We start from the raw sequence: 19638 nt of genomic DNA, 5'->3' as shown, positions 1-19638 counted from the left end.
GTCAATTTCATGTTAGTTTCCTGTTAGTTACATGAAAAGTGAGTGCATTTCTGAGGTATTGCGTACCCACACCCTGTGCCCTCTTGATAGAACTTCCTTTTGTCTGTTTACGTGTATCTCCCACAGAAGCTACGACAGACTGAGGCCAGCAGTGGAGGAAGCAGCCACGCGACCCTCCCTGATTTTACCCCCACAGGAGAGGACAGGTGGGAGGTGTTTGAATATGGACACCCAGAGACAAGGACACGTCCCCTGGCTGACTCCAGGTTACTTAAGGTCAGAAATGAATAGGAAGTGGTAACCAGCACAGGACTAGCAGGGAAAACAAGCACCGCCCTTAAACAGACCCGGTTGCTGCTCAGACCAAACACATCCTTTCTGCTGATCTGTCTTTTCTGGGATGTCCAGATGAGGTCCCCAAATACTACCCCAGTTCACAGTGTCATGATGATCAGAGTCACCTGGGAGAGGCTGGCCCTTGTCCTTCTTCAGCCTTGGTTTCACGGAGGTTGTCTGCAAATGCAACCAGGTGGAGCCAATCATGACATAGCTGCTGCTGTATACACTGCCAACTCAGGGATGTAAACAGGACATTCTGGGCAGAATACTGCAGGGAGCCTACATGTGTCCTGTGAGAAGGAACTTGGCCTGCTCTCCTCAGCCCCCCATGGATGGTGCCTGCTGTGACACATCACCACATGTGTCCACAGCTAAAAATGGGGAAATAGTTATACAATGATTACCCTGAGAGATTGGGGGAGTCTGCCTCGCTGCTTTCTAGAGGTGCTGTGCAACTCACCCCAGTGTACACCTGGTGGCTGCTGGTTGTGCCCCGTAGAGAGTGTCTGGACCTGGCTGTCTGAGATCCCAGAGGACTGACCCTCAGTGGGGTCCTCACAGAAGCTTCTGCCCCAACTTGGGTGACCAGGTCTACTGCCCCAGATGTGCCAGGGACCATGCAAGTTGCCTTCACAGTGGTAGTTATGCAAGACTCAGCTGTCCCCATAGACACCACGGAGGTGAGTGAAGGTTAGGTGACACTGAGCATATGCTGATGGGTGGCATCTACAGGAAAGTGTGCACAGGTAAGTGTGTGAGGGACACCTGCTGCTCAGGGTCCAGGGACTTGTGCTACTTATAGAGGTGGGAGGTGACAGTGTTCATTCCTTGAGTTCAAAGCCAAGTCCAGGTGTCAATATGACAGGTATTTGTTTGTTTCTCAGTATTCTGAAAGTCCTTGACAAGTGTAATTCAAATTAGAGACAAGATATATTGTGATGGGATGGGGAGCCAGGGTAGCAACACCTCCACAGATAAAGGCAGGCCCACCGAGATATGTGGACCCGCCCTGATGCTCATGGAGCCGTCCCCAGCAGAGGCCTGGAGGGCAGAGCACAAGTCCCAGCCTCACAGTGTAGGTGTGTGCCGCACAGCCGGGGTGGTTGTGTCTGTCACAGTTTCTTCCACCTACCCACCCTGGTCAACTCTGTGTGGCCCACTCTGACCTTGCCAGTGAGTCCCAGGATGAGAAATGTGGTCTTATAGTGGGGAGAGAGCACAGCAGCCTGGGCTTCCCAGGTCCAGGCTTAATGCTCAGGCCTCCATTCATATTCCAGCCATGTGGGACTCCAGGACCTGCTGGCACTCTCTACCTGGCACAGGGGTGGGGCCCAGAGCATGTGGAGGCCAACTGGGAGGGGACTCAGACGTACCTACTAGTGAGAAGGACTCGCTGGCTGGACCCAGGGGAGAGCCGACCTCCCCCTCGTCTGGCATGAGGGCAGCAGTGTTGAGAGGGTGGCAAGGACCAGACAAATTGCAGCCACTGGAGACAGTCACAGGCTGCTCACCCAGTGAGGTTTGCAGGATGGGACCTAGGTCCTCCATGTCCCTGCTGAGACTGGAAGGACAAAACATGCAGCTCAGAGACATTGCACCCAACAACACCCCAGCTGGTCTGCATGGAAGACCACGGCAGAGGGCCCAGGACAGTGAGACCAGCCCTTTAAACTGGAGGTGGAAACAACTACACTAGAATAGAGGTCAGTGAAGCTGGCTGCAGGGTGGGAGGCAGTCAAGGTGCTCAGGGCACTGGCCACACGGCATGGTGACCAGGATGTACACTCCTGTCCCCTGCGAGGTGCTGCGATAACATGCAGCACAGTGAGAACCAGCAAACGCTCACTGTGGCTCAGGCAGTTTGTTCCCACTGCACATGCCAGGTGACCGGGAGCAACCACCTGAGGCATCGTGACTGCAGGAGACCACGGCCCCCCCCAGGCCTCGTTCTCTCAGTGTGCTGAAATGCGATGCAGTCTTTGATTTCTCTCTTCTACTGACATGTCTTGCTATGGAATCTCTGCCAGTGAACTAGGCAAACCTTGGAGAGAAACACACTAACTCCCCACGTGCAGGACATCAGAGACTGTTTGGTTCCTTCTGGGTCACATGATTCCATGTTATTCAACTGGAGGAATCAGTGGGCAGTGGACACAACACAAGAACCCCCAAGCCCACCCACATGTGAGTGTGCAGCAGGATGGTGAGGGGGACATCTCCCTAGATTGGACAGCTCAGGTGGAGCCACGGTGCTCACGGGACGTGGCTGTCATACTTACCTGGCCACAATCAGATCTTCTTCTTCCTCACCCTTCTCATCACTGTGAGTTTCTGTAAAGTAGCCAGACAGGACCAGTCACAATACACACCTGGCTCACGGGACATCACAATCCCAGGGCCTATGCACCACACGGAGAATGTATTCTGGGAGAGAGAACAGTATCCCAAGGGAACATCCAAAGAAGCCTCAAAGTGTGTCTTCTGAAAAGTGTCCAAGCGTCCTATCCTGAGACCCTGGGCACACTGGCTCTGACCTGGTTCATCAGTGTCAAAATGACCCCTGTCCTAAGCAAAGGAAAACACTTCAACATAGTTTCGCCAGTAAGCAGGAAGAGCCTTCCTAGTGGCTTTCTAGAAATGTTGGTACAGTATTCAATCATTAATGCACCAGATACTGTGGCAGTTTTTGGTACAGATGTGATCAGACAATGTGACCAGATGATGACGCAGTCACTACAACCTTCACTGGGAAAGAACTTCAGTGCTGCTTAGGGAAAAGGACATTTTTCATTCGAGGATGAGGAGGGTGCCAAGGCCGCTTCTGTGTATTTAGAGATAATCTCAGATTCATTCCAGAGGTTTTTATGTTCTGGGGGGGTACGTTACCATGGCCATGTGAAAATATAGGTGAGTGATATTATGGGCTAGAATTGAGGAGCCATCAATCTGTCTCTGCAAATATAAAGGAGGAGTGTCCACCTCCTCAGACAGTCCCTAATGGTCAGAGCACCCTGTTTAGCATCAACACTAAAAGTACCACTCAGGAGAGGTCAGACGTCCCATCTGTAGAGAACAGGCTTGTGCCCACCCTGCTGTGCACCTGCACCAGTGATGCCTCTGGTGAGTTATACATTCCTCGGTTCACCTCCCTGAGTCTGCCTTTAGAGCCCAACTTGTATAGAGTCACCTGCAGGACAATTGGGAGTGTCTTCTCTGTTAATGGGAGCACTCACTAGCTGCATCCAGAGAACAGGAGACGTCCTGCTCCTTACAGAGGGATGCACTCGTGCAGGCAGGCTGGTGGGTGTCATCCAGGTGCTGATGACTGGCAGAAGCCTGGTGTCCTTCATCCGGTGAGTCCTGTAGGACTCCACTCATTTCCTCCTCCTCCTGGGCCTCCATGTTCAGCCTAGAGGGTTACAGAACACAATTAAACCCACAGGGATGTGACAGCAGGTGCCCAGAATGTCCTGAGTAGAGGCATTCAGGACAGTCACAGATACCAAGGACCTGCCCCCCAAAAGAAAAAGGATCCTTCTTCAATGTGGGAAGGATGTGGGCATTTCAAGGGCGGGAGTGAGAGAGGATCGAGTGTTCAGTGCACTGGCCAGACCAGGGGCTAGTGAGGAAGGGGACACAACTGTCCCCTGTGGTACAGAGTTGATGGCCAGCACACACAGAGCATCACAGACGGGTCAGCCTCATGCAGGGACAGTGTTGAGCATTCCCACAGAAGCTAAGTGAACACGGGCTCCCTGCAATGTCTAATCAAGAGCTCTTGGACCTTCCTGGACTGTTTCTACCCATGATGACATGATGCAGGTATGTTTGTGTGGTTACAATCCTTGCTCTAAAATCCCTTCCACCCGATATGCAGACAGCAGGTGTTCATGTCATCCTGAGAGCAGCCACAGAGGCGTAGATGTTGAGACTTCAAAAATCTCTAAGCCTGGTTTCTTCTCCTCAGTTACTGAGAAGTCCCTTGAAGGCAATCAGCAACCTCATTAAAAGAAGCAGTTTTCCATCAGCTTAGTGAAAATCATCAAGAAACGAGTAGATGGCATGGACCTACGCATGGGATACTCTTGCCACTTTAGACTTCTGGGAGTGTTCAATGTGGCCCCTCTTATATGTTACCCATCCTCGTCCAGATCCTGCTCATTCACTGGTACCTGGGGGCTGGGGACTCTTCTTCCTTCTTGTCCTCCTCCTCTTCACAGTTCTCTGCACATAAAGTCAGAAAAATCCAGTCATACCTTGAGTCACTCCCCATCACTCCCTACAAACACAGTGGTTTATCTGGGCAGAGAGACATAGAGACCTGTGTATGATGTCAGGACTCCCTGCTGGAACTATAGCACACGTCTCCTATTTTATATTTCAATAATTGTCCTGATCTGTTTTCTGAACCACCAGGCAAATTTTGCCTGATCTGGTGCATCATTGTCCTTGCACACTTGTGGAAATGGAAGATAAAAGTCTAAAATAACATGTTTGACACATGCAATAGAGAAGTTTTTCTCCATCCCTCTCTTTTCACAACTGCAACTTTCATGTTTCCATAAAACTTTTTTTTTTTTAATGGAGATAGAGTCTCACCTTCTCATCATTATTAGAGTGCCGTGGCATCAAAGCTCATGACAACCTCAAACTGTTGGGCTCAAGAAATGCTCTAGCCTAACCCTCCCAAGTAGCTGGGACCACCCGTGCTTCAAGATTGTTTGTGACCATGGTGGGAAAGTCATCTAAAAAGTTAAAAAATTATTGTATTTTCCATTCTACAGAATGCCTGGGGACATCTCAGTAATTTGTATGTGACATCGGATTATCAGAAATCATCACTCCTGTCCTCACCAATAGGAAACGCCTGAACAAACATGACATCAACAATTCTCACATCCTTGAGAGCCAATGAATTCACAGGACCACCCGGTGCACACACTGGATGTGGAGACATGTTAACACAGAAAATGATGACTTCTTCGGAGGGAACACCAGCACTTGTAAAGACATGGACCACTTTTAATCCTAAAGTTTAATAGATTAATTGTTGAAGGATTACTCTGAGAAATGAAACAGAAGTTTACAGTTACGAGTACCCAAACGTATGGGGCATTTACCACCTGAAACCAACCATTTTCTCATGGTGAAGTGTAGAGAAAAATCTATTAATTTCTCCAGGGGTAGGAGTGTGGTACTACACATTTTAAATGTAGCAAGACCATGCTGCTTTGCTCACAGGTCCTGTTCTCAGAAGAGAAGTTTGCACTAGACCTCACCCCTGTGACTTTACAAGACCCTAAGAGACATGCAGGGAAGAGAATACCCAACTTCTGCCCCTCTAATCTTCTTCAGTCTTCCAAGCAGAATGGGTTGGAAGGAAATCCTGAGTTCTTAGGGTCACAGCCGAGGGACACAGGCTCAGTGAGGCCCTGAGACCAGGGAATGCCTCCCCTTCTTCCACACTGAACTGGCCTTCAGTAGGGCTCGCTTGTGATAACGGGAGAAAGTGACTTAAAGAACTGTAAGTTTATTCCTTAAGGAATGAGAACTGTGTGGGGGGAGAAAAAAAGACAGCAGAGGGCACAAAAACATGACTATCAGAGAAAATGACAGACTCTGACACCTACGGAAACTGTAAACAGAAACACAAACAAGAACCTAGTCAGACAGACAAACATTCTCACACCAAACAGCTCTTCACCTCCATTTCAACTACCCAGAAATCACGTGTGACTTTTAACAAAATAATTAAATGACATGAGAGAAGATAAAAGACAGTTTGAAGAGATGCAATAAACATGAGAACTAGGCTCAGATATGGGAAATATTTGCAAATATCACATCAGGAATTTAAAGCAGCCCTTGTCACTATGCTCAGGGCTTTAGTGGGGAATGTGTGCAACACTGAAGAACAAATGGACAGAGAAGTAGAGGGATGGAAACTTTAAGCATAAGTTCAAAAGAAATCCTAGAAATAAAAACACTTCAAGAGAAATAGAAAATGACCTTGATGGACTCAGTGAAGTTCACATGTTTGTGGCGATCTTCACTGAGCTTGAGGAAATGTTAATTCAATTTTTCAAAGATGAAATACAATGGGAAATAAAGGAATAGGAACAAAAAATATTTAAGAATTATGAGATAATTATTGAAGTCTAAAATGAGCATATTTGGAATATCAGAAGGGGGAGAGCAAAATAATAAATAAATAAATAAAAGAGAAGCAGTATTCATGAGAATTGAAATTCTTACCTTGGCAAAAAAGTAAAAATCTGTACAGAAACTTTATTGTTGGGATACAGTAAAAGCTGTGCTTAGAGGGAAATGTATAATATTGGATGAAGGTAAAATGAAACCTTTGATTTTTCTTAACTTTAAATGATCTAACCAGTTAACACTGTGTTTAAAATAATGATAGCAATGCTGTATTCAGTGATTCTACTTGACTGGTAAGTGAAATGAAGTCACAGCAAACTATTATGGATGGGAAAGAAGAATTCAGAATACTCCATTATAAATAGAGTCACTAGGCTCGGCCCCCTTAGCACAGTGGTTATGGCGCCAGCCACATGCACCAGGGCTGGCAGGTTTGAGCCCAGCCTGGGCCTGGTAAACAACAATGACAACTGCAATAAGAAAATAGCCAAGCACGTGGCAGGGGCCTGTAGTCCCAGACACTTGGGAGCCTGAGGCAAGAGAATTGCTTAAGCCCAACTTTGAGGTTGCTGTGAGCTGTGACACCACGGCACTCTACCAAGGGCAACATAGTGACACCTAGTCTCAAGAAATAAATAAATAAAATAAAATAAAATAAAATAAAAAGTAAGTAAATAAATAAAGTGACTTTTACCCTTGAAGCAACATAGTGTAAGGTAAAAAATAGCTCAGATTAGATGTAAATCAATATTGTGATGTCAAGGGTGACTACTACCCATAAGAATATAATTCAATAAATATTTAACTGACAGCCAGGAGATGAGAGAATATACAATCACATGAAATTCTCTTTCCATTTAAGAAAACCAGAAAAGGAAGAAAAAGAGGGAAGAGTTGAAAACAAACTAACAGTAAGAAAACTAGAAAAGAGGAACAAATATAAAATAGTGATAAATATGGTAAATATTAACCAAATTATGCATAAAAACTTAGTTTAATGGTCCAAACATACCAATTGAAAAAATATTGCTAAATTAGACAGGGTCTATGTGGTCCTCAATAAGCCCATTTGAATTAACATATCAGAGGTAGACTAAAAGAAAAGAATGGAGAACGTTATACCATATTAACACTAATCGAAAGAATGTTCTAGTAGTAATGATTTCAGACCTAGCAGATTTCCCATCAATAAAACAATTTTCAGAGATAATTAGAACTATTACATAATGGAAGGGGATTAATCTCTAAGAAGACATAGGAGGGAATGTGTGTGTGTGCTCCCCATGAAAGAATATCAAAGTATTTGTGGCAAAAAGAGAATTGCATTAAGGGGAAGAGTTCCCTACGACAATTGGAGAATTCACCCCCACTCTATCGGTGACGGAAAGATCCAGCAAGTAGAAAATCAGTAAGTAGACACTTGAACTGAACAGCGTCATCAATCAGCTGGATAGAAATGACATGTACAGACTACTCAACCCACAACACATATTCTTTCAAAACTCACATGAAACATTCACCAAGACAGACACCATCTGGGCCGTGAAACATACCTCAAGAAATTAAAACCAGAAAGCATAGCAAATATGCCCTTGGACTACAGTGGAAAAAAACTAGGAGTTAGAAATAGAAATATAGCTGGGAAATACGAAATATATGCAAATTAGACAAATCATTTCTACTGGGTCAATGAGGAAATCTTAGAAGAAATTTTAAATTCTTTGAAATAAATAAAAATGAAAATACAACTATTCAAAAATCCTTGCATACAGCAAAAGCTGCGCTAGAGGTAAACCTATGACAGTGAATCAATGTCATAGAAGAGAAAAATGATCTACAATTGATCATATAGGCATCCTGTATAGGATGCTGAAAAGGAAGAACAAATCAAATCCAAAGGAGTCATAAAAAATCACTAACAATACAACAGACTCAATCATATTAAAATCAGAGACATCAGTGCACAAAATCACAAAACCAGAAGCTGGTTCCTTAAGAGCTCCTGTGGCTCAGTCGGTAGGGCGCCGGCCCCATGTACCGAGGGTGGCGGGTTCAAACCTGGCCCGGGCCAAACTGCAACCAAAAAATAGCCGGGCATTGTGGCAGGCGCCTGTAGTCCCAGCTGCTTGGGAGGCTGAGGCAAGAGAATCGCTTAAGCCCAGGAGTTGGAGTTGCTGTGAGCTGTGTGTGGCCACGGCACTCTACTGAGGGCTATAAAGTGAGACTCTGTCTCTACAAAAAAAGAAAAAAAAAGAGCTCACTACAATAATTCCTAAACCTCTATTGAAGATACAGAGAAAGGAGGACAGAGGACACAAGCTGCTAGCCTGAGATATGACATACTGACTTTGCCTGTAGATCTTTAGGCAGAAAAGGATAGTAAAAATTAAAAAGGAAGACTTCCTCCCAGGCTATAAAGACTGCACTCAGTTCAGGCCACAGCATGAAACTGTCATTCCTAGGCCAGGACTGCTGTCCCCCTACCAAGGAGAGCTGTCACACCCTCCTGCTGTACCCAGACAGGGAATGGAGGCTGTGTCCTCACCCCCAGGCCATGGTGCCCCAGGAGGAAGGACTGAGTTGGGACAGTAGGAGCTCACCGCAACCATTTCTGTCCTCTGTGTCCATTGGCCAGCCCAGATCCTGTCATGACCTCAAAAGTGACCTACAAACCTGGACATCTGGTTAAAGAGCCACATTGGAGGTGCAGTGCCTTGTGAGCCAGGCACTTTACATCAGCTCAGAGTGGTGAGGGCCTGTGGCCACCTTACCTGGGCTGAGCAAGCCGGCAAGGCGTTCGGCCAGCCTGCGCCCCGCAGCCAGCAGACAATGAAGGCCCTGCCCCTGGTTGTTCTCAGGGTCATCTTCACAGAGGAGGGTCTTGATTACAAAGGACACCTCTCTGCTCTTCTCTAGTTTCTGCCTCAGCTGGGCCAGCTCTTGGGCCTGACGCTCAATGATCTTTTGAGCTTCCCTGTGGACAGAGCAAAAGGAAATTTTGAAAGGGTCCCGTGAACAATGTATTATATGGGCTCTGGCAGAGATTTCAGTGGGAACGTCCCAGGAAGCATTCAAATACAATCCTGGCACACATTTGGGGACCTACTGTGGCAAGGAAAGAGAAGAATGTGTGAGGAAAGTCCCTCAGTGTCCGTGAGTGCTCCTGTGAGAGTCCTGGACTTTCCCTTCGTGGTCGGACTGGACACACAGCCTCACAAAGATGTGTGGCCAGGCCCAGCTGGGGCCGATTCCTACCGTGAAAGAACACAGGTGACAGGGCCAAGGAGATGATATTCTCCAGGGAAAACAATCAGAAGCCACATTCAGTGCAGAGGTGACTGCAGCTCAGAGTAAATGGGATGGTAAATTCGCAACACTGTTAAGTTTGAATCGTGTGACTGGGAGGTGTCCGAGTGCAATTGGGTTCCATGGACACACTACGCAGAGTGAACTCTGGGCTTGGAGTGTCTCCATGCTCTGAACGCACATTTTGACTACACTAAGTGCTGCTGAGTTACTCACTAGCCTTCTTTAAATTTTTGTTCTGTTAATTTTCCTTAATAATTATAATTTGAAAAGAGAAAACATTTCTCTGACCAACAATTTTAGACTGATTGTTTTGCTCACTTGTTTTATTACTGTGCATTCACCACATGCCCGCTGTGTCCGTTCTGCCCAAGCCCTGCCCAGCGGAGCTCTGAGCTGTCCTAGCTGAGACACCCACTTCGGGGACTCCCACACCTTCCCACCTCCCACACCTCGGCCCCTCACCTGAGCTGGGCAGTGAGAGCTGAGTCCTCAGCCTGCTTTTCCTCTTCAACATCTACCTTCTCCCCGAGCACAGCTTCAAGAATACCCTTGAATTTTTGGCATTCTGAGGAAAGACAGATACACCTGCCTCAGTGGGAGACTGACATGCGGCTGTGGGCACTGCTACTTGGGAGGACACAGGATCCATCTCCAGGACTAAACTTTCTGCAATACCAGGTTCTGCTGGGGTGAATTTATAGAATTTATTTCTCAACCTCACACCCCCATGTGTAACCCCTATTAAACCATGAGGAAAGAGAAGCTTAAAGGCACAGGAAGTCACCTGACAATTTTGAATTGGGATTTAGGACAATTGACATCGCCTAAGGACTGGCCCTGAGTCAGGGGCCACTGGACCAAGCTAAACAGCCTGTAATATAAACTCAGTGCTGGGGCATGAGGAGTGATTCCTGCACAGCCAGAAAGGCCCTGAGGAAGGCAAGACCAAGGGTCCTTTGTGCTGGGAATGTGGAGAGCGTTGAGTGTCCCACAGATCAATCATCTTGCCTGGAAACACTGGTGAAAAACTTTAAGTCATTAGACCACAAGGACCTCAGACAAAAATTCCCAAACTCTATGGTGGCCTGAGTTAAATGAGAAGGGACAAACTCTGAGCTCAGAGTGTGCACTCCTGACAGACCTGCGTGAGAGCTTCACAAGGATTAACTCACGTGCTCCTTACAATCAAAGAAATGGGTGCAGGAAAGCACTGTGTAAACAGAGGGAAACTGAGGTACAGAGGGGACCAACAAATTGAACTGGAGCCAGAGACATTCCCAGGGTCCCTGCTCTCCATCCTGTGACCTCACCCAGGTCCTCAGCCCTGTTCTGTCTTCTCCGTCCACTTTACAGTTGTTTCATATCCTCATAGGATGATGACAAGGATGAGTGATGATAAAACCCAGTTTGTCCTTTCCCCAAACCCTTCTCTTCACTTTACAATTTTTACTTTTCTCGTTCAAGGCTTGTCACTTAAAAAAATCCCCAGTGCTTTGCTGGAAAATAATCTGTAGCATCATAATGTAAATTTAGCCTCAGAGGACAAGATTCCTTGTGACCCTGCTGCTGTGCACGTGACCCATTCCCAGGATCCCTCAGTCACTACAGCTTCTCTTCCCGAGCAGGACAAGGGCTGGCAGTGACCAAGAGGACCAAGGGAAGGGCCCCCTGCCTGCTGCTGAGTCACAGGGCTGCTGCTCTCCTCCTCGGCCCTGTTCTCACTTGGGCATCACATCTCCTACCTTAGGCCTGCAAGGGCCACTTGAACCTCCTGGCTGTCCTTGGTCCCTGAAGATTCTCCAGCTCAGGGGACACACAGTGGAAGGAGGGGTTCCCTGACATGCACAGAAACACCATGTCCCTGACAGCCATGTTTGAAATGACTCACACGAGCACCAGAGTTCCAGGAGACAGGCTCCCTCCCACAGGGTCGGCCCTCTCCCTGGGGTCACTCAGGATCCACAGCGTCTATTGGGACCACACTCCTCAGGAAGCTCCTTTAGAGCTGGGGGTTATGTCCTGTCACCACCTCCCTCCTATCACCGTGCGCTCCTCCTGGGGCTCAACAGAAGCTTGAATTGAATGGAAGTCTGTCAGTCCCAGAACTTCAGACCCACAATGACGCTACATGACTGTGGGATTGGACACAGTACAGAGAGGACATTGGACACACCAGTTCAACTTGTGCCTCCAAATAACAGGCACGTCCCAGCCTGCTGAGGGAACAAACAACTGAGACTGTGACCTGAGTCACCTCCCGCTCCTCACGTGGAACCAGGGTGAAGCCCTGGTGCCTCAGTGTTTCCCTCCTCAGAGAAAATGAAGGTCAAACAGCCACTGTTCTTTTCCAAAAAAATATTCAGGATGAAGTTGTGTAAAGGGAAGGGAAGAATGAAGTCCACTGAGTGTGGATTTGTTCAGACAGAAGACACAGGGTCACTCACAGAGGTCATGAGGACCATGACCCTGCAGAACTTACTGTATCGCTGTAGCTCGTTGGCCAGGGAGAAGGTAGTGGACTCCGAGATGGTCAGCCGCTCCCTGAGGTCTAGCACCTGCTGTCTTCGCTCGGCCAGCTGGGCCCGCAGCTCCTTTATTTGGTCCCCAGCGGTGACCTCTGCCTTCTGCCTGCAGGCAGTGGGGGCAGGTCCGGCCATGACCTAGTATAGGCCGTAGAGGCACCACCTGGGACTGGGGAGAAGAAACCCAAAGACAGGATGGGTGAGAAACTAGGGAAATCCAATAGGTTTCATCAGGACTGGGGGATGACAAACATGTCACTCTTAACTTACTGTTGGGGGCAATCTGATTAAGTCTCTACTCTGCTAAACAAAATGTGTCACGGTTTCACACAGCTCAGAGCTATGTCCCGGCAGTAGCTCACGTTCTGTGTGAAGTGAGGTAGGCAGAGCCCAGCCTCCAGGTAACAGCCTGGGGTTGCCATAACAGAATTAGAAGGTGGGGGTGTCTCAGAACCTGAGGGGCCCCTGCCTTCCGGTTGCCTGGCCTATGCTGATACACCAGCCACGTGGTCCAGTGTGAAGGTCACTTCTGATGGGGACACCCAAGGGCAGCCATGATGCAAAGTGCTGCAAGCTTGTGTGATGCCACCACCCAGCCCTTTCCAAGAAATCTCAGCCTATTTCCTATGTTCATCCTCACACAAATGAAAATATCTAAGTGGAAACAGTTTCCCCACCTGTTTTTTTTTTCTTCCAGGTTATTATGTAGTCACCTGAGCATTTCATTACCGTGAATGCAGATCTTAGGGTGTTTCCTGCACTGAATACTGTGAAACTCTGTACTGTCCCATGTGCATCTCTCCCACCGTTCCTCTCTGCATCTTCCTTCCCGCTCTGTGAACAGGACAGAAGCACACTGAGTTTGTAACGCTAAGGAGGCGAACACCTGGATTTCCATCTGCTTCTGTCTTGCCTTGGTGTCTGCTGCATTCTAGTTTTGTGTTGGCACACATTCTCTCACGAGGGCAGCTGCATGTTCCTCATTACACCAACATCACCTGAGATGTCCCTGCCACCTGTGTCCTCCCTCTCTGAGGGCTGCTTTGGGTTTTTATTTGCCGTCACTAAGCATTATATTTCACAGTTGTTACTAAGGGATTTCATTGTACACCTTATGTTCTCTTTACCAGCTGTCACAGATGTGATCATCTATGTTGGGAGGACATGTCAACCTGGTGGCAGATTTTAGGTGTTTGGCCATTTCTTCCCCATACTGCACAGGACAAGGGTCAAGAGCAGGTCCATGGAAACTGCTCCATAGATCTTTGTGAACTGACCTGACCTGACAGTGTCACCCTCATGTTGTGTTTCCCTGACTACAAGGAAAGATCAAGGTCCTGAGTCTGGGTGCTGAGGTTCCACAATGGCCATGTTCAGAGACAGCAGGTGAGGCTGATATGAGAGGGACAGGCAGGTAAACCAGAGGGTCCCCTGAGCCTCCTAGTTACATTGTTTGCTTCCATACCCACTGAGGTCCTATGAGTGTGAGATGGGGAGAACCCCTGTATCCCAGACGTCTGTAGACCAGCAGGTAGAACCACCTCAGATGAGGGTGTAACATGTGCTCTCCTGGGACCTGAACATTCATGTCAAATAGGATAAAGCAGAATTGGTCTACAACTTTTGAACGTGTGTCTCTGACAACTTAAACCATCATCCTGATATGCCATGGATTATATTTGTGTTGAGATGTGTGTCAAGCCTCGAGGGCCACTGGGTCCGTATTCACCAAATACTTCTATGAAAAGGAATGTTTCTGAGCTGTTCCTTTAGAGCTCTGCCATCTCAGCCCATTCATATGGTGTAGTTTACCCAGGATGACTTCCACTCTGCTTTCTCTTATATCACCATCCCATACAATCCATGCTAGTCCTTGGTCCTAAAGATAGAGTGATTTTCCCACCATATGTATTCCCTTAAAGACCCCCCAATCGGGTGACATCAAGAGAGGTGATGGTTCCCTTTGTCATTTGGTGTACACAGCCTTGATTTGGGACCCTTGGATAATGTTTAGGCTCTAAAAGTCATCACTTGAGAAAACGCCGTCAATTCTCTCTTATTATCTGATACTTTAACCCAACTCAGCCATGCATTCTTCAGAGCTGCACTTCCTCAGGAAAATCTTGACCATTTTAGGGATCCACTTCCCAACCAGACCCTCTTCAAGGGTTTCCAGTGTTTTGCTGCCCTGCTTTGCTCTTGGTGCTATAACCTAAGTATCATCTGTGAAGCAAAACACAGGGCGGGACCCATACTGAGCATCCCATTGGACGCTGGCAGCCAGGACCCTCTCTGCAGGACACTGTAGGTAGATAGATACAGGTAGAGCTGACCTGAACCTACAGGGGCTGTGAAGCCCAGGCCTGTCTCTGTTCCCGCTCAGCGGCTTCCTCATCAGCAGGGGAGCCTGTGGTATGAGCTACTGATTTCCCACCCACCGAGCCCCCAGGCTCACTTCAGAGCAGACAACGCTCAGCTCCTTTCAGTGGGAATCGGGGCACCTTCCCCTGATGCCCAGTGCAACCGGCACAGGCTTTACCCACAGGGGTCAGTAACTGCACTCACTGCGCTCAGCTCACTTAGAATCCAGCTTCCTACAGATGTGCAGATGTTACATTCTACAGAATTGGAGAGGAGGCTCAGAGGAGGGAAACTAGCAGTGTCATATGTTTCAGTCTCTATGAGGACAGAAATCACTCTGTTCATCCACCATGTGAATATCACAAATCCAGGCTTTAGGACTACTTTCCCCACGTGTTCACTACAACATGGAATTTGCTTTATCCCTTGCTACATTCATTTTGATGTGAAATGTAAGAATAAAATATGAGCTTCTGAAATTGTAAAAACAGACTCATTACTTAATCTATTTTCATGTGATGAAAAGTTAGTAAAGTATGAGAATCATTTAACTTAGCAGAAAGAGTGAAGAATAACATAACCTTTCCGGTGGCCACAGATGAACAATCCCTGCTATATTTGCCTCCTGGTGTCTCCAGAAGGCCATGATGTACTCAGTAGCTGCTGACAGCAGCAGTTTTCTTGGCTGACCTTGCCAGTGTTCACTTTGAGAGGACCTGGAGGACCGATATGGGTTGTATCCTGGGACGTCAGGAAGGTTGTGTCTCGGCAGTCCTAGGCTTTCTCCTAAATCACCCAGGTGAGTTGCCATCAGTCATGCGTGGCAGAAATCAAGTCAGGACAGAGGATACAGAGGAGCCTGAGGTAACGAGGGCAGACCCCACCCCATGGAAGACAGTCAGACCATGACAAGGGCAAGATTTGATCAATTTGGGAGGGAAACATTTCCTAAATCAGGAAGCTGAGGATGTTGCCTTGAGGCTGAGGAGGAAGGCCGACAGAGGGAGAGAAGAAAGGAAAAGGTAATGATTTCAAAGAACATGAAATCAGTGCAGATCCAAGAAGCCAGGGACAGAGCACAATGTCACAGAAGATTAGTCCAGGCTTTGACAGTAACCATGAAACTCCTGCGGGACTGTGCCCAGGTCAGTTTCAAAACTGTGTAGGGTCAGTGACTTCCTTATACTCCCCATTTCCCCACTTTTCAAATAGGAATCTCTATAGTCATCACCATATGACTGTCCCAGAGCTGCATTTGGGAGCAGTTATGGGTCTTTAGCTTCACAGGTCTATGGATGGAAGGCGACTTCCCAGGGATTAGTGGGTACAAAATATCCTCAAGCACCTCAGGTGTACTTGATTTTGAGGATTTAAGTGGACTTTGGACTTCACTTGTTCAGATGTACTTGACATTCTTTGCCTTTGATTCTGTCATACTTGAAGGTGTAGCATTTTGGGAGGGGTGGATGTATTTTGCATTGGGATGGACATGAAGTCCAACCTCTGTTCCAGAGGTTAGAACAATGTAGGCAGAATTTCTAAATGGCCTCCAAATGTGCCCGACCCAAATTCCCAGAACTTCTTCATAGAAGTGGACATCACTCTTATCATCATGTCACATGTCTCTGATGATTTTCAGTCGGGGACATGTGTGCAGCGCCAGATGGACTCACAGAACAGTGAGAAAAGTTCCGGCCTTTGGTAGTGAAGATGGAGGCAGAGAATCAGAGGGTGAGAAGGGATTGTTGCCCTTTTAACTGCTTCTACATTGGAAAAGGGCAGTGACAATGAATGAGGTGGCCTAGAGAAGCACAGTGTCACTTGTCTGACAGGAGCTCTGAAAGACGGACTCAGTCCTCCAACCATAAGGACAGAAATTCTGCCCATCTCTGTAGTGAGCTTGGCATGGTGGCATGACTCTGTATGGAAACGCAGGAAGCTGACTCGGAGATTTCAGCCTAGGAGGTCCTGAGCAGAGAACTCAGCGGTGCCATTCCAAACTTTCCGTCCCCCTGGAAGACATCACGTGCATGTTGTTTAAACTCCTGGGTCAGACTAATGGGTCACTCAGCAACAGGAAACTGTATAGAGATGACTGTGTGCTCTCTGTCAGTTTCTATCTTCAGACAGTGTGCTAATGCCTGTGGGAGTAACACACACAGGAAAAACACCGCACTCCTCTCATGGGGCTGTTCTTCAGCCTGTGGAACGTCAAGGGCACCATGAGGGGCAGTTCAGACACTTCAGAATCTTCTCTTCATATTACCAGCCCGCCCTCAGAAAGCATAAGCAAGGTGCCATAGTTAACGTCTGGTTAAACTTACTGGAAAATTTTTTACCTATCTCTATTTTCTGTGGTCAGTTTTTATTGACTCCTAGAACATCTGAGCTCACCAGACAATCACCTGCCACATCCCCATGTAGGCAAACTATTCAGGAAGCTCACAGAGCAACCATAGTCATTGAGATCATTCAGTAAAGTCATTAAGAAAGCATTTATTCAGCTTTTTTTAAAACTTGAAATACTGCCAAGTTCCATTTTAAAGTTTCATTTTAATGTAAATTTAAATTTAAAGGCTTCACTTTTTCAGGCCCACCTGCATATAACTCCTACTGGGGGACATTTTTTTTAATTCACTGCAGCCTAGTAGTCTGTAAAAGAATTAAGGACAACACAACTTCGAAACTCTTCCGTGAACCTGCCCCTTACCATGAAATTCAGGGCACTGTGTAATCTCAACAGGTAGTAGCTTCCACCAAGAAAGAAGGAAATGTTAGCGCTGCTGTTGGCCCGCATTTTGTGAAAGAATAGAACAGTCATCACAAAATTGACGAAAGCAGAGAAAATCGTGTGTATTTCGAGTTTTCCATAATGCCAATTTGCTTAGGCCAATGAATGTAATCAAATTTGAAGAATCTTTGAATCAAGGGTTAATGGAAAGCTAAACTTAATGATAGACAGACTTTATCTAGTATGGAGGAGTTGGCAGGCCTGTGCAGCCTCCTCCCAGCATGTGCCCTGCCTTCACACCCTTCGTCTTCCCATAAACTGCCCATGTCTGGGGCTCCCAGCTCCCTATTCCTGAGGGGCATTGAGTCTGAGATGGACATCTCAGCTCATTTTCTCCTCAGCTCCCTGTTACTCATCTCTGGGTTCTCCCCACTCACCTGTTGGGTTTATCTTTCTTCTCTGTGTATGCCCTTGCATGTTCTGATTTCCAGAATACTTACTTAAAATGATATTGCAATTTTTTTTTTTTACCTTTTTTTCTTGCTCTTACAGTTTCCATTTTCATGAGTTCTAGTCTTAAATTGGTCCTACAATAAGGCTGCCTACTCCAGGGGCCGTAAAACTCTAGAGCAGTGGTTGTCAACCTATGATTTGCAACCCCTTTGGGGGTTTCCTTCATATGAGATATTTACATTACAATTCATAACAGTAGCAAATTTACAGTTATGAAGTAGCAACGAAAATAATTTTATGGTTGAGGGTCACCACAAATGAGGAACTACATTAAAGGGTCATGGCATTAGGGAGGTTGAGAACCACCGCTCTAGAGTGAATCACATCACTTCTCCCTCAGTTGGTGGCCACCACACCCAACTACCTTTTCTAATTTTAGTAGAGACAGTGTTTTGCTTTTGCTCAGGTTGGTCTCAAAATCCTGAGCTCAAGTGTTCCTCCTGCCTCCTGCTCCCAGAGTACTAGTGTCACCTGTGTGAGCCACCGCATCTCAGGTCTTGATGGTAGATGTTAACAGAATACCTTCACAGCAACACCAAGTGTGTGACTATCGGCTGACACTATAGCCTCATGCGGCTGAAACTTAAAACCAGAAATCACACTCAAAGAAAACAATACAAAATTTCAATCTCCGCTCTCCCATCTTACCAAGATAATTTGCTGTATAACTGAAAGTGGTTCCTTTTGGGAGTAATGTTAACACTCTTCTTCAAGCGTTTAAATTTCCCACTACTCTCCTTTATTGCAGTTTTCATCAAGAGGGGAAGCTGCTGCTGTCTGGAGTAGGAATTCCGTGACATTGCTACATGGGCGGGAAGCTTGTCTACACTAACATGTCCTCCAAGAGGAAAAGACTCTGTAAGAAGAACAATCTATAGTTACTTAAAGCTTGCTGCTAAAAAAGATTAATAAAATATTAACTTACTTATCTCCTAAGAAGTGCAGCCTAAGGAATCTTTTTTTCTTTTTTTTTATTAAATCATAGCTGTGTACATTGATATAATCATGGGGCATCATTAAGGAATGTGAGAATCATCCTTAGGGGTTTCAGAGTTATAGCATGAAAGGTCTATGTCTGGGGACATGGACGGTGAATGTCTGCCTTGTCTGAAAACTATATTAGTTTGCTGAGGCTGCCACAACAAAATGGCACAAACTGGGTGAGTAAAATAACAGGAATATATTGTCTAACAGTTCTAGAGGCTGGAAGTTCTCAGATCAAGTTGTCTGCAGTGCAATTCCAAGGTTTTCCCCGAAGTCTTTAAGACACAGTCTGTTCCGTGTCACTGTCCTGGCTGCTGAGGATTGCTGAGAATCCTCCTGTTCTTGTTGTTTTGATGGATCTGTCTGCACACATCCTCCCTGGCATTCTCTGTGTGTCCTTCTGTGTCCAAATTTCCACCTTTATAAAGACACCAGTCATAAGGGATTAAGGATCCCCCAACCCTAGTATTATCTAACCTTAACCTAACTAATTTCATTTGCACCAAGACAAATTTCCAAATAAAGTCACGTTCTGGAGGACTGAAGGTCAGGAAGGACTTCAATATACAAAGAGTGGGGGACACGATTTAAACGATAGCATATGCCAACCTTAGAATGCATCACGCTAAAGATAATTTCTACTTAGATTTTCCAACATTGCTAAGTGTAATGTGAAACAGTGAGGGCATTAGTTGTTTGGGGGGGTTGAAATTTATTGTG

At 46.5% G+C, this 19638-nt stretch overlaps 1 protein-coding gene across 1 annotated transcript; it reads right to left on the bottom strand.

Annotated features, from left to right (window-relative positions):
• Positions 1-650: 650 nt before the first annotated feature.
• Positions 651-12464, bottom strand: LOC128596338 (neuroblastoma breakpoint family member 6-like protein). Its single transcript, XM_053606020.1, has 8 exons — positions 12287-12464; positions 10270-10372; positions 9270-9472; positions 4512-4563; positions 3573-3748; positions 2619-2670; positions 1713-1900; positions 651-710 (listed from the first exon to the last, which is right to left on the bottom strand). Exons 1-8 carry the CDS (start codon positions 12462-12464, stop codon positions 658-660), a joined length of 1005 nt encoding a protein of 334 aa, XP_053461995.1. The 3' UTR covers positions 651-657.
• Positions 12465-19638: the final 7174 nt, after the last annotated feature.

The sequence above is a fragment of the Nycticebus coucang genome, chromosome 10 (assembly GCF_027406575.1).
Source record: "Nycticebus coucang isolate mNycCou1 chromosome 10, mNycCou1.pri, whole genome shotgun sequence".
In the NCBI taxonomy this organism is placed as follows: Eukaryota; Metazoa; Chordata; class Mammalia; order Primates; family Lorisidae; genus Nycticebus; species Nycticebus coucang.
Note: the sequence above shows the minus strand (reverse complement) of the source record. Positions and strands in the feature narration are given on the sequence as shown.

Excerpts from the sequence above, each read along its gene's own strand:
- LOC128596338 (XM_053606020.1), bottom strand. The coding sequence starts at position 12,464 with ATGGCCGGACCTGCCCCCACTGCCTGCAGGCAGAAGGCAGAGGTCACC. Across the intron at positions 4,564-9,269 it reads TGCCGGCTTGCTCAGCCCAG|AGAACTGTGAAGAGGAGGAG; the intron begins GTAAGGTGGCCA and ends CTTTATGTGCAG. Across the intron at positions 3,749-4,511 it reads GAAGAGTCCCCAGCCCCCAG|GCTGAACATGGAGGCCCAGG; the intron begins GTACCAGTGAAT and ends GTAACCCTCTAG.